At 46.6% G+C, this 21,201-nt stretch overlaps 2 protein-coding genes and 1 long non-coding RNA gene across 7 annotated transcripts in view; all 3 read right to left on the reverse strand.

Annotated features, from left to right (window-relative positions):
• Positions 1-108: 108 nt before the first annotated feature.
• Positions 109-21,201, reverse strand: part of LOC127602482 (uncharacterized) — a 250,228-nt gene continuing 229,135 nt past the window's right edge. The window contains exon 3 of the long non-coding RNA XR_007962809.1: positions 109-299. This is a non-coding gene — a long non-coding RNA (uncharacterized LOC127602482). The remainder of the gene's footprint in view (positions 300-21,201) is intronic.
• pop7 (POP7 homolog, ribonuclease P/MRP subunit) lies at positions 737-2,438 on the reverse strand. Its single transcript, XM_052068513.1, has 2 exons — positions 2,310-2,438; positions 737-1,789 (listed from the first exon to the last, which is right to left on the reverse strand). The coding sequence occupies exon 2, from the start codon at positions 1,773-1,775 to the stop codon at positions 1,317-1,319; it is 459 nt and encodes a 152-aa protein (XP_051924473.1). The 5' UTR covers positions 1,776-1,789; positions 2,310-2,438; the 3' UTR covers positions 737-1,316.
• nlgn2a (neuroligin 2a) overlaps positions 3,135-21,201 on the reverse strand; it is an 89,321-nt gene continuing 71,254 nt past the window's right edge. For 3 of the 5 annotated variants that reach the window (XM_052067908.1, XM_052067899.1, XM_052067890.1), the window contains 4 exons: positions 11,761-11,946; positions 9,000-9,491; positions 7,842-8,208; positions 3,135-6,980 (listed from right to left, as the gene is read on the reverse strand). In XM_052067908.1, the coding sequence (XP_051923868.1) occupies positions 6,146-6,980; positions 7,842-8,208; positions 9,000-9,491; positions 11,761-11,946 (1,880 nt within the window). In that variant the 3' untranslated portion in view covers positions 3,135-6,145. The remainder of the gene's footprint in view (positions 6,981-7,841; positions 8,209-8,999; positions 9,492-11,760; positions 11,947-21,201) is intronic. The other 2 variants (XM_052067925.1, XM_052067918.1) reach the window with 1 other exon arrangement.

Here is a 21,201-nt window from a genome sequence, read left to right on the forward strand (position 1 = left end):
ATGTGATCCGAGGACAAACTGACGATTCTAAATTGACACAAGTGTATTAATTCACTTGGAAAAAAAATATCCATCCATTTTCCACTGCTTATCCGGGGTCGGGTCGCGGGGGGCAGCCCAGCCTTCCCTCTCCCCAGCCACTTCTTCGAGCTCTTCCTGTCAGATCCTGAGGCGTTTCCAGGCCAGCTGGGTGACATAGTCTCTCCAGCGTGTCCTGGGTCGTCCGCGGGGTCTCCTGCCAGCGGGACATGCCCGAAACACCTCACCAGGGAGGCATCCGAATCAGATGCCCGAGCCACCTCATCTCATCTTCTCCTCTCGATGTGGGGGGGAAGCGGCTCGACTCTCAGCCTCTCCCGGATGACCGGGCTTCTCACCTTACCTCTAAGGGAGAGCCTGGACACCCTGCGGAGAAAACTCATTTCGGCCGCTTGTATAAACGGGATCTCGTTTTTTCGGTCACGACCCATAGCTCGTGACAAATAGATGAGGGTTGGGACGTAGAGCGACCGGTAAATTGAGAGCTTCGCCCTTTCGCTCAGCTCCTTCTTTACCACGACAGACCGATACAACGTCTGCATCGCAGCAGACGCTGCACCGATCCGCCTGTCGATCTCTCGCTCCCTTCTGTCAATATCAATAAAATAAATAATAAAAAAATAATCACTTAAGTGGATGTACATTTCCATAAGTGCACTGAAGTGAGGATAAGGAATACGATGCACAAATTGCCGGCTGTGTTCCTAATATTTTTATTTGTAGATTGCAAAACAACAAAAACAAAAGACTTCCACTGGCAAATGTTTGGGACGCTAGAAGAAAACAAAAGGTACCCGTGAAGCTTATTAACTACTGACATTCAATACAACAACACAACTTGCAAAGTAAACATTACTGTACAATGTAGCAATGTGAACAATACTTGGTGCATATGGAAAGCAATTTTTGCACAAAATGGCATGCAAAACTAAAGAAGCATGTTCCTAACATACTATGAAAAAAAAATACTTCAGTCTCACTTGTTAACTTTGCTTAAAGACACACAAAAAGACCCCGGCCACTAACCTGAACCGGAATAGCTTTGTTTTGTTTTGCTGAAGACAGAAATCAAAACCAGTTACTAGTCAAAATTTAGTGTGGCATTTAACATTTTTCCCCATCAGCACGCCTCTGTACAAAACTCAGTCCTCCAAATAAATTACACGTTTACCCCATCAGCACGCCTCTGCACAAAACTCAGTCCTCCAAATAAATTACACGTTTGACACACACGCATGCAACTGAAGACAAGTTGCTCTGGCTGCTTCTTGCTGCCTTCACTTAGGGTCGGGGTAGAAAACCTTGATATGGATGGCCGAGTTGTTACGCGTTCGCGTCAGGGGCTCGGCGACCTCGTCCGGGTCCTCGGGTTCCAGGTCGTCCACCAGCTCTACCGTGGAGGTATTGGCGGCCAGCTGCAACGCCCCCTGGCTGCTGGCCTGCAGCTGCAGCGCGATGTTGATGGCCCGATTGATGGCCAGGCCCAGGCCGTGCACGCAGATCTCCCGGTGGCCGCTACCGCCGTCCAACAGCTTCTGGCAGCGGGCGAGCTGTGCCCGGAAGTCCGTCTTCATGTTGACGTACACGTCGTTGCGCCTCTTTGGGAGCTTGCGGGGCAGTCTTTTCCGAAGGGTGTACTCCACCGGGTCGATGTCGACGGCGCAGGGACTGTCGGAGGGTTGCACGGGGGCGACCGCGTGGAGGGACGACATCCCCGGCTTGCGAGGCTCGCTCATATCACGCCGAAAAGCTGCATCGGGAGGAAAATTGTATCACCGCTGCCTAAAAATGGCTGTGGTTTACACTTCACTACAACACATTGCAGCACTGAACGCGAAATAAGATTTTAAAAAAAACATTTGTTAGTCTCGCAATGGAGAAATTCCTAATTCACAGCAGCAAAGTTATGAAAAGAAGAAGTAGAACAACAAAATATAGGAGCTGCTGGAAAGGCAGCCACTCTCGCGGCGCCATTTTGAAGTCAAAATAACACAACACATATGACACAGACAGTCGTGCAATCTTCACCACTTTTCTGCATACACTTTGTTGTCTGAAGCAGTTATAGATGAAAGAGGAGAGGATCAAAGTATCCTTTCACAAGTGGATCAGAGACGTCATGCAGCATATGTGCACACGTCTGCTACAAGCTAGGGTTTGAAAGCAAACACGAAGCTGTAGAGGGACACAACATTGGCTAATAAATGCGTTTTCTTCTTCTTGACCAATAACGTCATATTAAATCAAAGTCTCCTTGCAGTATTTCTTACCTGCGGCTGATAATTGGGGAAAAGATTCGCTTTTTTCTCGTCGATTAATACAGTAGCATTTTAGCACAAGCGGTTCAAGTCGTCACCGTGACCCGGATGTTGAAGAAAACAGGAAGGGGGGACGCATCGCCAGCGTAAATAAATGTCTGGGGGGTTTTTTTTTTTTTGCTTTTCAACCAGCAAATGAATATTAAATTATCGACGTGATTCTGTATTTCTTATCAGGGGCAGTGTCTTTTGTTGTCGCTCAGTCGTAGTGGCATCTTAGCACAAGCTGAAGAGCCGTGAACCGGAAATACTATAGAATAATAAAATATGTATTCTTCAATAAAAAAACACGTCTTATTAAGCACTGAAAATGAAAACTAACGGAATTAACAATAACGCAATGTGGTAAAAACATGGAAAGTTCAACGCAAGTGATCAATACAAACCGAAGTGAAAGAGAAGCATATTCATGCCACAAAACGTGTGTACCTATCAGGCGTTAAGTTGTGTTGGGTTGATTGGCATCCTCCTCTATAAACTCTTCAAAAAAATGAACACAAATTGTAAAACATTAAAAAAAGAAAAGAAACTACGCGTCTGGTCATGGGCTAAACGACGGGGTCTGCCGCCACCTTGCGGTCAATGATTTGTCACACTGAATAGGAAGCGATTTTTTTTGGGGGGGGGGTCCAAATATGCATGCTGAAAGGTCATTTTCGGACGGGGGGTAGGGGGATATTCCCCAGTACATTGATATTGATAGACTAGTGCACTTTAGAATGTTTATTGTCGGTAATGTTATTGAATAGCAGCTTCAATAAAGACGCCCGGTACACACACTGGCTATGAATGTCTTTAATGTTCCCAAATCAGTAATCACAGCATACAGTGGATCATAACTTCAAAAGTAAACAGAAAGATCACCTTAATAACTTTTCTCTACTCTTTTAGCACCTTTTTTTCCTCCAAAATTCCCCTCTGGAACAAATTTCTTCTTAAGTCTTGGGTTACCAATTAGATGAAAAAAAAACTGAAAAAAAGGAGACAACAGGTGCAACCTTGCGTCGGAATCCAAGCAGGAAGTTCATGCGCATCTGTGTGGTTGCTATTGTGTGCTTGCATGTGCCATTAACTTCAAACAAATGACCTTGTTTGACTCCTCCCTTCAGAATAAACATAACAGGCAACACAGTGTGCGGACAGTATCGTAATAACTGTAAGATCTTATTTTGGTGTGTGTGCGAGGCATCTTATGGTGTCAAAGCCCTCATGTCAGACCCACATTGAAGTGGCTTCATGTAAACATGATTACATGTGAAGTGAGCTAATCGAGGGCCTCGTTTCACCATGGATCAATGGCGGCTTCCCTTCATCTCCCATTTTGTGGAGCACAAAAGCATGGCTAACTTTGACTTTAACATTTATGCAGAACTCAGCTCGTCAGGTATGCTTAAATAACAAGGTGTACTTTTAAAGTGAAAGAATGAGAATATTATGTCAGTGGCAATTATATTTCTGGCACAAAATGAGATTAATCTGATTTATTTTTAAATTTTTTTTTGTAATTCAGAGTAGCATTTATTTGAAAACCAGCGTGATGTATTTCTGCTACAGTGTCTCATTGCTACAAAATGTCCACAGTCGTAAGTGCGATAAGGACAAGACAAAAACAAAATTAGCACGGCCGCCCTTTCTTTGCAAACTGCACCTGTTGTCATAAGTCGTCACAAAATTTGGGCATTTCGTTTAAACCCACCCCAGCCTCACCCCCCAAAAAGGAAAAGGAAAAACTATCAAGAAACTTAATATTTACAAATATTTTATCCGGTTGATTCTTACACTTAAAAATGTACACTTTTGATTTGTTTGCACGTTGGTGTGTGTCTGTGGAAGTCCTTCAGCCATCTCGCATCCTCGTTACGCACCGCAAGTCATCTTCCAGTGGCAGTTTATAAAATAGACAAGAAAGAAGAACAGCCTAGCGCGGCGTGCTTGCGGTATTCTGCTTCAGGTGGCGTCACGGTCCCTTCACCTCATGACCCCCACCCGCCACTCACTGACTTTGACCTCACAATGGGGTACAAAAGCGTGGATCGGGCATCCTCCAAAGGACAGAAATGCAAAAGTGTCATCTTGGCAAACAGAGAAGATACAAAGCTGGCCATGCCTCGAAATGTCAGCTCAATATGTCCCCTTTATGATTTAAGGCTTTCTGCAAAGTCTCTTTTTTTTTTTTTCCTCCATCATCGGCTCTGCAGAGCTCCACCACACAGGCTCTTTTTTTTTTTCTTTTTGTCTAATACATTGTGCAGGTGTCTCTCTTTTTGCAAAACTCTCAGATTGAGCGCTCAGTGAGGCGATGGCCTCCGGCACCTTTGCCCCCTCACTTGGATCGGAATACAACGAAGAAAAAAAAAACAACAAAGAAACAGGCTAAGAGCTAGCACACAAGCAACGACAGCACCGGTGACAGAAACAAAAAAAAAAACGGCATAATCGTGGACAGCTTCACATGTTGCTGTTTTGGGGGTCCCACATAACTCTCCGCAGGTCAACCCGCCTGTGTGCTTAGAGTGGCCATTTCAGGTCTTACTTTACCTTTGAGCGACAGGATTAGAAATAGAAGAGTCAAATTATCACGAAAAGAGACACACACGCACGCACACGATGATATGACGCACACTCTTTGCGTTGGACCGAACACACTTGAAGCAAACCATGGGACGTGCGGGATCGAAAAATGAGACGCAATTACAGCTTTTGGTAACTTGTGAAAGCGCTGCGCAGATGGCCAAAAAGCAGAAGCTTGCTGTCGCTGGCGTCACTACAACAGAAGGTTGCCCAAATATATCCACATGGGGAGATGGAGTGAGATGAAGATCGTGCTCAAGTGTTGTCTTTTGTTTTTTTTTCTTTTTTTTTTTCCTGAACTGATGCAGGGAGGTGAAGCGTTTTTGTCGGATTGGGGAAAATGTGTGACAGCAGTGCCGCCCCCCTCCCCCCCCCTCCGCCCCGAACCCCCAATGAGCCTCCTTTGAAAAGAATTCATGCATCGATCCCCAACTGCAAAATACCCAATTATATAGACTTTCTCCTTTGTACACATATACAACTATATATTTTTAGATATACTTTCTCTATAACTATATTTTTCAACGAAACAAACTGCTGTTGCACATTAAAAAAAACAACAACAACAACTGAACAAGAGACAAGCAGTGAAAGAAATAAAAAGCACAATCAAGGGCCACTTTGGCACTTTGTCATGAGAACACGTTTGTTAGTGGACAATAAATATTGTCTTTTCTTGAATTTTTTTTTTTTTTTTTGCCCGTCATGAGAATGCAAACATCGAACTTGGCACCGAGAATGCTGGTTGAATGAAAGTATAAGATAGAAGATGCTTTTCAGAGCCGACTCCCACTCCATTTTACAAACACCGGAAAACAGGCGAGGGAAAAAGCAGGCTTCCGAGACAGATTTAGAAAAGAGAATGACGCAGAAGGGGAATGAAACAGTAGGCGACACCACTATAATTGGAATAATTAAAGACAAAGAAAAGGCGAGAGTTCCCCTTCAAGAAATTTCAAGGGGCTGCTCGGAAAAAAAAAACAAAAAACAAAAAACATCCCAGCACTTTTGAGAAGAGCTGGTTCTCTCAAAACGCACAGTTTGGTTGCTATGCCGACTCTTCTCTTGAGCTTGGCCGCACAATACGGAAGTGGCGGAGATGTTCTCAGAGAATCACAGAGAACCACTGATTCCAGAGGTCGCCCTTGCAGGTTGTCAGAAGCACAACCGGTCTTCCTGGTTCTTAGATGGTGCTGCTAGTGTTGGCTCAGCCCCAACTATACTCGGGTGGTGGAGTGGGGGTGAGGCAGAGTGTTGTTGTGGCCGGTGGTGGGGAAGGTATTGAAGGCATGAAGGGGCTGCATGCTCGTGATGGTGCTGGGGATCATGGTGATGGTGTTGGGCGTCATCAGGGGCACGTCGTCCGGGGCCCGGCGCAGCGCCAGCGTGTAGTCGGGCGGGCAGGCGGGCCGTAGGATATCGTGGGGCCGCAGGGGCTCCATGTCGTGGTGAGCGTCGTGCTCGGAATGCTTCATCTGCAGGGACATGATCTCCTCTTCCTGGCTGTGCGTTAGGTCATTGGCGGGGCCGCCCCGCTGGGGAGAGAGCCGGTGGCGACGCATCTCGTGCCTCTTGTCGCGCTTGTAGTAGAGGGCGGCGAAGGCCAGGATGTTGAGAAAGAGGAGGGACGCCCCCACGGCCACCGTCACGCTCAGCTCCGTGGAGTAGTCGCGGGTGTCGCCGGGGAAAAGGACGGGAGGCGGACGCTCCGAACTGTCGGACTCCGGGTCGTACGAGAAGGTAGGGTAGGGGCGATGGGTGGTGCGCGGGCCTGTAGTTCTGGTTCTGGGGGTGCCGGGGCCCGGGCCGGGGCCAGGAGGTGAGCGAGTGGTGGTTGAAAAGAGCTCATCGTGCAGATTGTGGAGATGGGGGACCAACTCCAACCAGAAGGCCACCTTGTTGGCCCTGTAGTTGTCTCTGACGCGAGGTTTCAAGCCAATGTGGAGGTACTGCTTGTCCTTGGAGTTGAACTTGGTCCAGATGACTTCTTCAAAGCGATTGGGCTTGGTGTGGATGAATTTGGTGTCCTGGGGCACTGGCAAGTTGGGATCCCTGGCGGAGGACCAATGAGACAATGTCAAGGTCACGCCACTGAACATCAGTAAATTTGCCAAAAACCAAGGTTGACCCTTTGGGGCTCTCCATTGTACAATCTAAAGTAGGTACAGTGAAACTCCTCTACAACAAAATCATGTTTGCAGCAAGAAATTTTTCACAACAGGGGTTTTTTTCACTGTAGCAAATTTGATCTCAGATATAAACACACACACACACACACACACACACACACACACACACACACACAGACAAACGTATGTGTACTCTTTATTTTTATTCCAATAGTGCATAAGTATGAGCATACACTTATTTGACACTTCATAATTGTCAGTATAGAAAGAAAAAAAAAGGAAAGAAATTCATTCACTTTCACTTTCATCAATTTCTTGGAAAATGTATTTTATTTTGCTTCCTCTGTCTTTCATTTTGATCACTTTTACCCTCTTCCGGCGTCAGAGCTCTTCTTATCTTAGCTGCTTGACATCCAAATGTCTGTTTTGTGGACATTTTAGCAATGCAACGTTCTTGCTGCGTCTGAAATTAACAATAACAAATACTTCCTGGACTACGGCGCATGGGTAAACCAGTGTGGTGGTTGCTGTTGCCGTTTCCGAACGACGTAGTAGAGGTCTCTGTTGGATTAGACTTTGTTGTAGTGAATCTCGTCGCGAGGCAAGAGCAGAAAAAAAGATTTCGTATAACGCAACAGGGTTTTTTTTTCGTTGTATGGGGGGGGGCAGGAAAGTGGGAATGGTGCATGAAGATTTTTTCACATTAGGGGGGTATTTTCGCCCATGCAGGTTTCGTTGTAGAGGAGTTTCACCGAATCGGAATGTGAAAACCAACAATACTCACCCGGTCTTGGCAAAGTTGGTCCAGTAGGTCATGACGACAGCGCTGAGCATCACATCATTCTTGGAGAAGTTGCACGGGAACAAGTCCGTGGCACCGATCATGGGCACCCCGAAAACATACGGTATCTCGTCTCCGTGGGCGGCGTCGGCCCACTCGGGCCTCGTCTCCGTCTGGCAGTGGTGGTAGAAAGTGTAAAAGTAAACGGGCGACTGGAACTCGGCGTGGAGCTTGGCGGTGGCCACCGCCGGCGCCACCCACTGGTGGTCTGTAAACAGCGCTAGCAAGGTCTTGCGCCGCATGTCGCCGTTGTCCCTGTCTGCCCAGTCTGTGTACATGAACTTAATGGTCTCCCTCAGGATGTCTTTGCCTGGAGGAGGAAAGAGAAACTGTGATCAATCATCAGTAAAGCTCGTTGTCAGAGCCCCACTGACACGAATGTGACAGAGATGCACTCAAGGCCAAAAGGTCGAACGGGTCTCTACAGGAGTGACAGGCAGGGCAAGCGCACTCTCCATCTGGGTTTGTTTGGGTTTTTTTTTATGGAAGCTTGCTATGTCGGCAGTTGGATTCTGCTCGAAAAGACGGCGCTGTGATTTGAAGATTCCACAATCTGGGATGGCGGGAGATGGCAAAAGCACCCGCAGAGCCTCAAAGCATGGACCTACCTTGGTGACAGATCATCCTCATGACGGGGGATCTCCTTTGTATGCCAGACCACTTTATTTGCTTCAGACACTTGAGTGGCTTTCGTCGCTCATTTTTCCTCTCGCAATGTTGAAATGGTCGTTGTTATTTTGTTGGGAATAAATGCTCTTGGTTAGCGCGTCGACCTCACAGTGCAGAGGTTGTGGGTTCGAGCCTGGATCCGGCCTTCCTGTGTGGAGTTTTCATGTTCTCCCCGTGCCAGCGTGGGTTTTCTCCGGGTACTCTGGTTTCCTCCCACATTCCAAAAATATGCACGGCACGCTGATTGAAGGCTCTAAATTGTCCCTAGGGTTTGAGTGTGAGCACGGATGTCTCTGTGTGTCCCGCGATTGGCTGGCAACCTGTTCAGGGTGTCCCCCGCCTACTACCCGAATCGGTTCCGGCACCCCCCGCGACCTTTGTGAGGATAAAGCGGATTGGAAAATGGATGGTTGGATGGATAACATTTCTTACCCTCGGGGTATCCGTAGAGGTTATCAACAAAGTTGGAGATGGTGTAGTCAAACGCCGCCGCTGAGATGCCGTCATTGTCCTCGCTATCGTCGACAAACTTCAGCCCCTCTCCTTGATTGACGCCAATCAGCATGTCGTAGTTCAGGAACTCCCCCTTGAGGCCGTCAGCAGGAAGGAAACGATCAGTGCCGGACATCGCAAGGCTCATGCAAAACATCTTCATTACCTGCTGCATGAGGATCTCGGGATCGTCAGGGACTACGTCTCCGTCGACCACGGGGCCGAAGGCGATGTGGTAGCGAGCCGGCTGAATGTCCTGATCCACGAGCTCCCTGAAGTTCTTGCGCCTCAGGCAGTCCACCAGGTCAGCCGTCTCGGTGTATGTGCAGCCCACCTTGCGAGCCAGGATCTTGGTGTACTTCAGGGGCTGGTAGTTGACAGACCAGCTGGAGATGGCCGTTCCACTTTGGGCAATGGCCCTGTGGAAGAGGCCTGGAAAGAAAAGGAGACCCTAAATGTTGTCGATTTCACGAGCATATGGAGTGGAATCATCTGCTCATTAGCATTTAAAATCTTCTCCAAAGCTGGCGGATGAAGCCTCACATGCGGTATAATGTAAGGGATGCTAATGAGAGGGTTTGGAATGAACCGTCAGACTGCGGTGGTCTCCCTCATCTTCCTTAAGTCTGTCTGACTCAAGTTCTGTCACTTCGACTGCCCAAGTGGCTCGTTAGGGGGCCGCCCGCATCACTCGTTTTTCGAAACACTTTCTTTTTCTTCATGTCCCCGCCTCACTGCGTCGGAGTACCGGCCGCTAAATTATTAAGCCCGACTGCAGAGCCCCCGTTTCCCTTAGAAATCAATTACCGTACACTGAGAGAGAAGTATGGTGGCAGAAGGAGAAGGCAGCTTTTCTTCAAAAACAGTTTTTTCTTTTTTTGTGTGATTCGCCTTCCTCCATTTAGCTCCCATGATCACGCCGGTTTAACCACGACTGTTTTTATTCCAACACCCCTCACTCATTCTCCCTCCAGTGATTCACAACAGTTTTGGCAGCATGATGGCAGATGGTAGACGGACTCCTTACCTGCGGCCCTGGCGGAGAAAACTGGGGGAGTGACAGACACATAGCATCGAAAGAGGCCGATGCTGGAGATGGAGACGAGGACGATGGCAGCGATGACGTGATGACAATGAAGACAACATTTTTTAGGGGGGGGGTGTTTGTTTTCAGGGAAGGAGGCAGCAAAAGGAGACAATGGGTTAAGACATGTTAGCAATCGATGGCTGCTGAAGGGGGCTACTCTGATGAATCAACATTTCAAGTCAAGTCAAGTCAACAGTATTTGAGGACAAGTCTTGCAATCCAGTCCAGTGATTCCCAAGCAGTGTGTCATGACACATTTAATCCAAACGATTCACGACAAACAATGTACCTGTGATCATCTCTCTATGCCGGTGAGGTGTTGTGACAGGCAGATCAATAAAAATGCTCTTCCATTACCTGTTGCCATTCAGACAAAGGAATGACGGCCTTGCGTTCAACTCAATCCGACTTGATCATTATTTTAGACAGTTCTTTTCTGTTTTTGGCGTTGTGCCATGAGATTTTATTCGAATGTAAAATATGTGCCTTTAGGGTTGGGGAAAAACTGCTAGTCGGTGTGCATTCAGCTGTCTCGTCAAGTAATCGGCAGCAGTGGTGCCTTGGGATATGAGTTTAGTGCTATTATGAATTCCACTTGACTTCTAGACAGCCCAGCCTGGCAGGGCATGGCTTCACTGAGAGGTCTCAACACCTCCTTCTGATCATCAGTACGACACTAGAAGTGGCGGTTCTACGCAGAGGATGAAGAATACTAGTTATTTTTATACAATGCATCTTCATACAGCAATTTGCTTAGCACAGCGCAAAGGCAGGAAGAAGATCAGCCTCAGCTGTGAAAATGAGTCTTCCAGCAACTAGTTTAATGAATTTAGTGGGATTTTGTACCGTATTTTCCGCACCATGAGGCGTTTTGGAATATAACCTTCAATGAAAGGCTTTTAAAAACTGTTTTCATATACCGCATTATAAGGCGCATTGAATAGAAGCTACAATAGCGGTTGAGGTTGCGTTATGCATCCACTCGATGGAGCTGCGCTAAAGGGAATACTTTAGCGAAAAAATTGAATGTTTTAGAGTGTGCCTCAGTGCGGAAAATAGGGTCATGCCATAATTAGTTAGTAGGTGCGTTTATGACATGTAGCAGGACATCATACAAAAAAGTAGAACACTGATGTTTTAGGGGCGGTTAGCTGAAAAATCTGAAACACGGTGAGTGTGTGAGCGTTTGGCTGCGGGTCATCAATCGCTCAGATCTGATTCCAGAAGAAAGGAGATTGCTCCGTGGGCCTCTCGCTGAAACAGTAGTTGCTAGTAGGGAGCAGGAGGTTAGCTGGATGTTGGTTTTTGGTGGAGCCCAAAGCTCAGTGCAACGGACCATTGTGAGAAGCACGGGCTAGGTTATGAGCGCTAATGTCCCCTGTCAGTCCATGGACGAGGGCACAGACTGGATCAAACACGGGCACTGCTTTGAGTTCAAATCCGATGCGGTTAGCTTAAAATGCTCAGCTTGAGAGCGTCACACAACAGCTTCTGGGACTTTTTTTTGTATCTGAATTAGACACGTCTTGAACGGTACCACTGGTATCAAATTTGTATTTGGTATCAAAGCATTTTGTTCTTGCCGCAGACAGAGGCGATCAAAGACAATTGTACCCTCCGAGTGGTGTGAGAGGATGAGGAGGTTGACACAGGATGCCCCAGCTCCCGATCCAAAAATGGTGATCCTCTCTGGGTCTCCGCCGAAGTGACCGATGTTCTCGTTGAGCCAGCGCAGCGCCTGAATCTGGTCCAGGAGGCCGTAGTTGCCCTTGGCCGACTGGTCACCGGTGCTGAGAAAACCTGCAGACGGAGAGCAACGGCAGCATGACGTTAGCATCTACAGCGAATCTCTTAGCCCCATTGTTAAGAGATTCCGAGACAAGGCCGCCCGGGGGAGTGTCCTGAAGCCTCGTCGGGGGAAAATACTTACGAAATTCAAGGCCATGATTGGACTAGTCAGCCACCTCCATATTTACTCAAACCCAGAACACAACTAAGAGAGAGTGCAATGAACTCAACTCAACTCAACTCAACTCAACTCAACTCAACTCAACTGTATTGATAGAGCGCTTTAAAACCGCCATCGCTGCCGCATAAGAATATCTCTTATACAAGGCCAGTGTATTGTTTTCTCTGAGAGTTCTGTTATAGTCCTGGTTCTTTTGTTAACAACCTCACAGTTGAGGGAGTCAATAATCAGGCCAGAAAACAAGTTCAATTTTGTATTCTCACCGAGTGATCTGTCGTCTTAAATTTTTTAAAGCCTTTTCATCTGTTTTTCTAACTGTGTTGGTCCAATATGAGGAAATTCTCAGTTGTGTCTCCAGACCATCCAGCCCTGACTTCAATTCCTCTTATAAAATAGTTCAAATGGGGAGACTGAGTGATGTGTCCGTCATTTGCCCACACACACTGTGGCTAAGAGAGCCTCATGGTGAGAAACAGCAAAGGAAACTATAACAGGCCAGTTATTTCAAGAGCCTGCATCAAAATCAACTTTTTGGAGCTTTTAGCCATGTTAAAATGTTAATGCCTCACTCATAACAGCCCCAAAGTGGTCTTTTCTTCCAATCAACGATCTCTTAGCATTCCTGCTGTCTGAGCACCAGTTCTACACAATGCCCTCAAAAATATTGAGTCCTCAGTCTTACATGTAACAAATCGAGGAGCCACAACCGTACCGCCTCTGCAGATTAAACACAAGACCACTTTCTCGAGCAGCCAGCAGGACTCCTGACTAGCGTATCCGGGAAAGAAACGTGATGAGCGGTCACCTCGGGCCAAGGCGCAGGACTTCCCGGCTGGAGTGCCACTTCTGTGCGCTTGCCCGCATAATGTGTGTCCAATGAAGGTGCGCACAGAGCAGCCTCCCTGGCGATTTTCTTACTATTTACTGTTCCATGGGTGGTGCGTGATATGGGGAGAGGCGGAGTTTCAATGAGCTAGGGTAGGGGGGGGCGGGTAGAAAAATAGTCACCAATGTAACTCACATTGCAAAGGAAATATACAGTATAATCAACAACTGTATATGCCTATAGGTAACTTTGGAAAAGTTAAAATAACATGATATAGGCCACGGGTCTCAAAGCCATTTGAAAAAAACAAAACAAAATAATAATATTGAACCGGTAACATTTCGTTTTTGGAGTGCATGTGGACAGAGAGGCAAGCTGGCAGTTTTCCCAAGACCACATACTCATGTTGTTCAAACAAATGTAATACCTAACAATCCTGAAAGTTTTCCCGTTGTACTTTGACATTTGCCTCCATAATCGCCGCTTAATATCTTCGATTGTTCCGACAAACAGGCCGGTATGTTCTATTCATCCTCCATTGATCTTAATTAGACCCTTCATTAGATGTGCGGAAAAAAAGGTCACCCATTAAATGCATACAGTGAAGGTCCATCATTCAGACAAGGCCTATTACAATCACACAAGTACATAAAATGAAACATCAATAGGGATGTACTCCGCCGTTTCCTTTGAACAACGGCATGATGGCAGAAGCGGCACGGAGAGAACAACTGCAGCAGTCCATTTGAGCCCATCTCGCCGAGCACATTCATTCGAATCTGACAAGACGCTCGGACAAAAGTGACGGTGTGCTGCGTGTGAGATGAAAGCGAGAGAGAGAGAGAGAGAGAAAGGAGGATAGTGGGTGTCCTGTGAGACCTGAACAGAGGAACACTGTTTCATCCGACTCCGGACCTCCTGCGCCATGCAAATACACTTTTGCCCTCGAAATGAAGATGTGATGGCAGCAGCGCCCCCTGCTGCTCTGCTAACATAACGAAAGAGCAGATTGATTGATTTCAAATGGACATGGCAGTGCTGTAAAGCGCAATTTTCAAATTGTAAATTTGGGTTATTGCTTGTGTTTGTTAAGAAAATATATGGGAAGAGGGCCTTGGAAAAAAAAAGATCATATATTCAATCGTATTGTTGAGAAGAGGAAAAAAAAAATTGCAAATAAGTCAAAATCATCCCGGGAAGCGTTTCTCAGGCAAAAATAGACCAGAGAGAGGAGGCGTGGTTGTCAAAACGTGGGCCCATTCATCCGCTATGTGTGTGTTTCTCTCTCCTCTCAAGGGATTTCCTTTTAAGCTTTTTCAACATTGTTTTGATGTCTTCTCAAGCTGCACGACGCGTGTGTGGACGCTGAGTGAAAGCAGGCCAGCTCCCGGCAGAGCACACGCGCTTGTTTGCATGCGTGTGTGTAGAACGTGCACTGTGCCCCCCCCCCTCTCCCTCGCAAGCTTGAACTCCCAAGGTGTGCGAGGTGCGCATCATCACTTGAACTGATTTCACCAGCAGCAGGTTCCTCTGGGCCCACAGAGTGCGCACCCACGCACCTCTTAAAGGTTGGCAAAAGCTCGTATTGACATCATCAGTTTGTGCAGGTGTGCCTTTTTTTTTTGTTGTTGTTTTTTTTTGGAATGGCAATTGGGTTTGGCAGCTAATAAATCCAGAACTGTGATTGTGCTGTTTGCTGGTAAAATGCTGCACCACTTGAAAGAGAGCTGGCCTAGATTTTGGGAGTCCTCCACCAACCGCCTCCTCCTCGTACTTGGCTGCGGCGCGGTGCACTTGAGCCGAGCTTGGAGCTCGTTCAGCTTGTGTCATTCACGCCGTTTGCCACATTTTGTTGACCAAAAAAAAAAAAAAAGCACAATCAGTGGAAAGACTCATTTCCCCTCGCATGTACATTGCGTGAATCCACCATGCCAGCAACATGAGCTTATTTGTGTTGCTGTCCAAACAAAACAAAAGACATGAATCACACATGCCAACCCAATCTGATTTGCATGAATGATGGCTCTGCCTGATCATTAATGGCTGGCCTCCGTCTGATATAGAAGGAAAAAAAAAACTAATTTCAATAACGCACCAAAAAAAAAAGGCACAATTGTATGCCGCCTGTCGATATGGGAAAACGGATCAAATTGAAAGAAGAAAAAAAAATGTATCCCTCACTTCATGTTCATTTGAGAAAATGGCTGCAATGGACCTTTACAAAAAAACATTTTTTATGTTATTTTTTTAAATATTATTTTGTAATATTTTTCATACAAATCGATACCGATGGACTGTCCTGATATAATCTGCTATTTTTATGCATTATTAACCAATTTAAAGTGTTGAAAATTACTCAACAACCACTCTAGAAACTCTCTTGAAAGGTCACGCGTGGTAAAAGTCACTCTTCCCTCACTCGGCGGGAGACATGAAGTTATACTATTGCAACTGCGTGTCTGCAAAATGCAAATTTCCCCAGGGTGGGACAAAAAAAGGTTATCTAATCTAATCTAATCTAATCTAATCTAATCTAATCTAATCTAATCTAATCTAATCTAATCTAAATCTAATATTGCCTCGAGATTTCAAGAATGAGTGTTTTTTTTTGGTTTTTGTTTTTAAAGATGAGAACATGTGTTAATAGATACATTTGAGTCAGCCTGTTTTGTTAAAAATGGATCACTGCACGCTTAAATGCAGAAGGAACTGGTCACCCACAAAGGTAAAAAGAATGATGAGGTGTTTGCTAACTGAAGAGGCATTTATTATTATTATTTTTTTTTTAAATTTCCAGCACAGTACGGATTTTGGCGTTGCGAGGGTTCCATCTCAAACCATCCATCCAACCATTCATTTTTCCGATCTGCTTTATCCTCACAAGGGTCATGGGGGGGAGGGAGGGGGGGGCGGTGCTGGAGCCTATCCCAGCTGTCTTCGGGCAGTAGGCGGGGGACACCCTGAACTGGTTGCAGGGCACACAGAGATGAACGACCATTCATGCCACACAATCATACCTCGGTACAATTTAGAGCAGGGGTCTCCAAACTTTTTCTGTGAGGGCCACATAACTTTTCCCTTCTCTGATGGGGGGGGTGGGGGGGGGGGCCGGTGTCAGTTTGTAGGGGACCTTAAAAGATCGTAGGGGAGCTTAAAAAATGTATTGTTTACCAGAAAGCCAGACATTACCAAATAACCCTTTCCAGGTTCTTTACAGAAAAAAAAGTCAGGAAACAAATAATAACAATATTAATGAAATAAATAATAACTGGGGCGGCCCGGTAGCCTAGTGGTTAGCACGTCGGCTTCACAGTGCAGAGGTACCGGGTTCGATTCCAGCTCCGGCCTCCCTGTGTGGAGTTTGCATGTTCTCCCCGGGCCTGCGTGAGTTTTCTCCGGGTGCTCCGGTTTCCTCCCACATTCCAAAAACATGCGTGGCAGGCTGATTGAACACTCCAAATTGTCCCTCGGTGTGAGTGTGAGTGCGAATGGTTGTTTGTTTCTGTGTGCCCTGCGATTGGCTGGCAACCGATTCAGGGTGTCCCCCGCCTACTGCCCGAAGACAGCTGGGATAGGCTCCGGCACCCCCCCCGCGACCCTAGTGAGGATCAAGCGGCTCGGAAGATGAATGAATGAATGAATAAATAATAACTAAATAACCCTCTCGGAGTTCTTCACAGAAAAAACAGGAAATAAATAATAACTAAACAATCTCGCTCTTTATAGCCCCTTGAAATCCACAAAAAAAGAGTTCTGCCATCTGTGAGAGCGCCACCTATCTTGTCTTGTTTATGTCTGCTACCGTATTGTTCACGTGTTCTACTAATTGATCTGAGACACAACTAAAACACTGAAACATTCTATGGTGTGTAAATAACTTTGTGACCTTCATTTCAACCCTATTTGCATCGTGGGTCATTTTGCCCCGAAGACCACCTTTGTACTTTTTTTGGTACAGCTTCCATGGAAATATGAATAAAAACAACATTTCATTGTTTCTGCAGTTGGGGACAATCTAGAAAAAGTCATAAAATTACAAGTTTAAAAAATGATCATTCACGGGGGTTTTGGGGCGTTTTTAACACAGTGACGGGTCATTTTGACCCGAGGAAAACAGGAGGGTTAGAGGGCCGGGTCAAATGTGCCCGCGGGCCGAATCCGTAGTTTGGGGACCCCTGATTTAGAGTGTTCAATCAACCTGCCATGCGTATTTTTGGAATGTGGGAGAAAACCAGAATACCCGGAGAAAACCCACGCAGGCACGTGTTTGTGATGAAAAAACACGGACAAAATAGTTTCGTCCACTCTTCCGGTCAGACTCCACGACCTTGACAATTAAACGTCGCAAAGTTACACAAACGATTGACCCGCTTTCTCCGAGCGCGGGCACGTGGAGGTGTGGGAGGGGATAAAGCAACGTTACCAACCGTGTCTTCCGGCGCAGCGCGATGGGCAACGAAGCGAGCAATTTGCAGGAGCACAAAGCGAGAGCACCTGTCAAGACATCTTCGACAGCGTTTATCTCTGAGCGCCGCACCCCCTTTCGGGAAGGAAATGGACCACGTCTGAATAGCTCCGAATAAGCCGCCTTTCCGCCAAGTGTGAATTCACGTCGCTTCAGCTGGCCGGCGTACGGTCGGAGGCAAATCAACCGTGTCAAAAGCTCGCGTTTGTAAATCAGTCGCCGTCACCGTAAAGGATATTAAACACGTTGCCAGGCCGTAAAGGCCGCCATCGATCGGCCGGCCGTCGGCAAAAGGGAGAACGAGAAATGAGAACGCAGGCGGCCGGCCGCCTTTTGTTCTTGAGTGGATTGGGTAGCGTGGAACGCAGATACGCCGCGCTGTAAGGACGAAGGGCCGATCCGGAGCAACGAGACTTCAAGTCACGCCCCGGGGGGGTTAGGAAGTGGTCTAAATAAGACTTTGAATGAAAGGAACGTGCCGAGTGTAAAGAACTTTGGTGAAATATTGAAAGGTAGCGAGAGGCTGACACGCCGACTGCCATCAAAGGCATCGAAAAGGCCTTGATGAATAATTTACAAAGCGGCATAAAAAGATGCAAAGGGAGGCAGCCCGCACCCAAAATATACAATGTTCAGATTTAGAATTTAAATCAAGGCAGCTGCCTTAAAAGTTGATAAAAGATAATGCACATGAAGAGAAATGTTGCTGTTTTTTTAAAAAAATATATAGTTTTCAAAATTAATTACACTTGAGGCCCGAGTGGAGGAGTTTCATCTTTGCCCAAAGTTCCGAAAAGGTCGGAGGCAGAAGAGCAGACGAGGGAAATGATTAAATTCTTGAATTTCAACCAACAACCGTCCATTTCGAAAACTGCCGGCCCAAAGCACGGGACAATCGCACTCACCCTAGCCGGAGTTATCAGGGGGAGGTCGGCTCTCTATTTGGCAGGCGGGGGGTACGCTTCGGCTCTCAACCCGCCGGCCTAAAAATACATTGTTGCAAAAACTGGCCCTACAAAATAAGGCAAACAAAAACCGAGATCTTTTCCCAGCAAAATGAAGAAATAGGACGTTCATCCGCTCCATTCATTCATTCATCTTCCGAACCGCTTGATCCTCTCTAGGGTCGCGGGGGGTGCTGGAGCCCATCCCAACCGTCTCCGGGCAGTAGGCGGGGGACACCCTGAATCGGTTGCCAGCCAATCGCAGGGCACACAGAAACGAACAACCATTCGCACTCACACTCAAACCTAGTGACAATTTACAGCGTCCAATCAGCCTGTCACGCATGTTTTTGGAATGTGGGAGGAAACCGGAGCACCCGGAGAAAACCCACGCAAGCCCGGGGAGAACATGCAAACTCCACACAGGGAGGCCGGAGCTGGAATCGAACCCGGTACCTCCGCACCGTGAAGCCCACGTGCTAACCACTGGACTACATCATCCGCTCCAGCCTTCCCCAAAACACAACAAAATTGTTGTCGGGTGATTGAAACGGTTTTTTTGTCACACTCTCCCCTGCAACACAGATTTTGCTGTATGTCAGACAGCCCGACATTGAGATGTCTCAGCTCCTCTCAGCTCATCAGTGCAGCACTCATTCGAAGAGTCATTCTTCAAAGAGGATAAAGAATTTATGCAAAGCGCTCCAGTGTATGTATTGGACTATATTTCGCCTTGATTACAGATTTTTCAAGTGAGCCACGAAATAGAAAAAGAATGCCGTTTTCACAGCCCTCCTATCAATTTAACAATGTGTACCGCCCAAAATAGATATGTTTATCCTTCCGCTTTGAATAATATTGGGTTTTCCGCCGCCGTCGTTTTCCTCCGCCCTCCTTCCTCGTTCACCTCCATCTCTCTCTTCTTTCGGCACGTCAGGGCTAGGAATGATTAGTCCACTAATGAGCTCTCACTATCCCTCATTTACCCTCGGAATCCATTCCTTCTCTGATTATAACGAGGAAATGACATGGGGGGCCTATTAAAGATTAATTGGTCTGTGACAGGGAAAAAAAATGGAGTGCAAACGAGAGAAGGGGGGGAAAAAAGGTGACATCATCGAAAATAATCAACAAAAGTTTAGCTCTGCGGTTTGTTTTCGCTCAGTGAGTTCCAAGCTTTCGATGACAATACGGATCGCTTTCGCGGCCTCGCCGGGCCCTCGCGGCGTCTCACTGTCGAGGTGTCGCGTCCTCGCCGAGCCGTCGGAACTCCGCGAGGGGAGATGGAGCAGTTCGGGATGTCTCATTAAAAGACGCTCGCGCCTTTCACTTTTTGCGACACATCTCCGGGATGGCGCGTTAGGATAATTAATGACTTGAAAGATTTCCTCGAAGAGCTCCAGGATGTCCGAGCCCAAATGCTTTGTTCTCACTTTGAGTAAGAGCGAAGACCAAGAGGCACTTTTACCGACGTTTCCCCCAAGTGTGCTTTCTATCAGCGTCTGAGGTGTAAACATCTGGACAAAAAGAGCAGACGCCGTTTGTCAAAGGCGTCGCTTCGGGTTTGCGAGGAAAGGCGTTGATGAAAACCTTGACGGATGACGCCCGGCCGTCTTCCAATGTTGCGCAGAACAAGACTCTCCAAACGACGGCCCGGGGGGCTATTTGTGGCCCGCCGACCAATTTTTCATCGGCCTTCGGCATGCCCGGAAAAATATCAAATACAAAAAAAATGACATCTGACACGGGCCACAAGTTGAGTTCATAAAAGTGAAGGTGGGAAGCGTGGACCATCGAACTTGTCGCTCTATTCGAAGATATAAATAAATGAAGAAAAGAGTCACACAATTCATCTTTAAAACGGTGAATAAAGGGAATTCAACGTGAGAGGCAAAAATAGTTTCTTCCATTTTGTGCTCCGTGGGCTGATTTATGAAGACATTACATTAATGATCCTCAAGAAACTGAAAAATGGTCACCTGACCACAGTTTGCTATTTTTTTTTTGGAGGGGGGGGGGTTCTGAATGTGGAGATGGGAGTCGGCTGCTGTGAAGTGCAGAGCTGGATCGATTCTGTGAGAGTCCCAAAAAAAAAAAATAATAAAAACCTCTCATGATCCTGTTTTTGTGCGTCTTCAGCAGGGGGCAGAGGAGGGCTTTCCCTCCAGCGTGCAAACCTGCTGCCGATGCGTTTGTCAAATCAGGATTGTAGTGAAGGACTTGCGAATCATCGAGCCTCTTTTGGATGATTGACCTTGTTTGCTACTCGTGCTCAAGTGTTCTCATTTTTGCTCTCTTGTCTCTCGCTTGTATGTATTGTAAGACATTATTTTGTCTTCTCATCTCGCGCTTGTTTTGTTTCGTGAGATTGGACTCTCGTCATTTCCTTCGTAATCTCGGCTTGTCTTTGCGAGGGCTTTTTCTTTATGCATTGTTTTTCCTGGCTCTTCGTGACCCGCCATTTCTGTTTATACTTTGTCGCTGTGCTTTTGTTGATGAATAAATATTTTTTTTTGTTCTGTATTTTGTTCATGTGTGTACGTTTGTGGGATACCGATCGCCCTTCAGTTCGTCCACGGACCGTGTCCAAAACTGTGCCTACAAAAAAAATAAACATTTGCTTTCTTGACTTTAGCGTGTTTCCAAAACGTTGACAACTTGGCATTTGCAAAGCTTCCATTGAGAGGTTGTCTATTTGTTACATAATTAACATTTGCAGGCACTAATTAAATCACCGTCATATGCGTCTATTTTTAAGCAGCGTAAATATCTGTTGACTCACAAGCGAGGGAAAGCTCACATTGCACACATTTCCACAACCAGCAAGGATATTTACATCGCGCGTCGTTTG

This window comes from Hippocampus zosterae, chromosome 1 (assembly GCF_025434085.1).
Source record: "Hippocampus zosterae strain Florida chromosome 1, ASM2543408v3, whole genome shotgun sequence".
Lineage (NCBI taxonomy): Eukaryota > Metazoa > Chordata > Actinopteri > Syngnathiformes > Syngnathidae > Hippocampus > Hippocampus zosterae.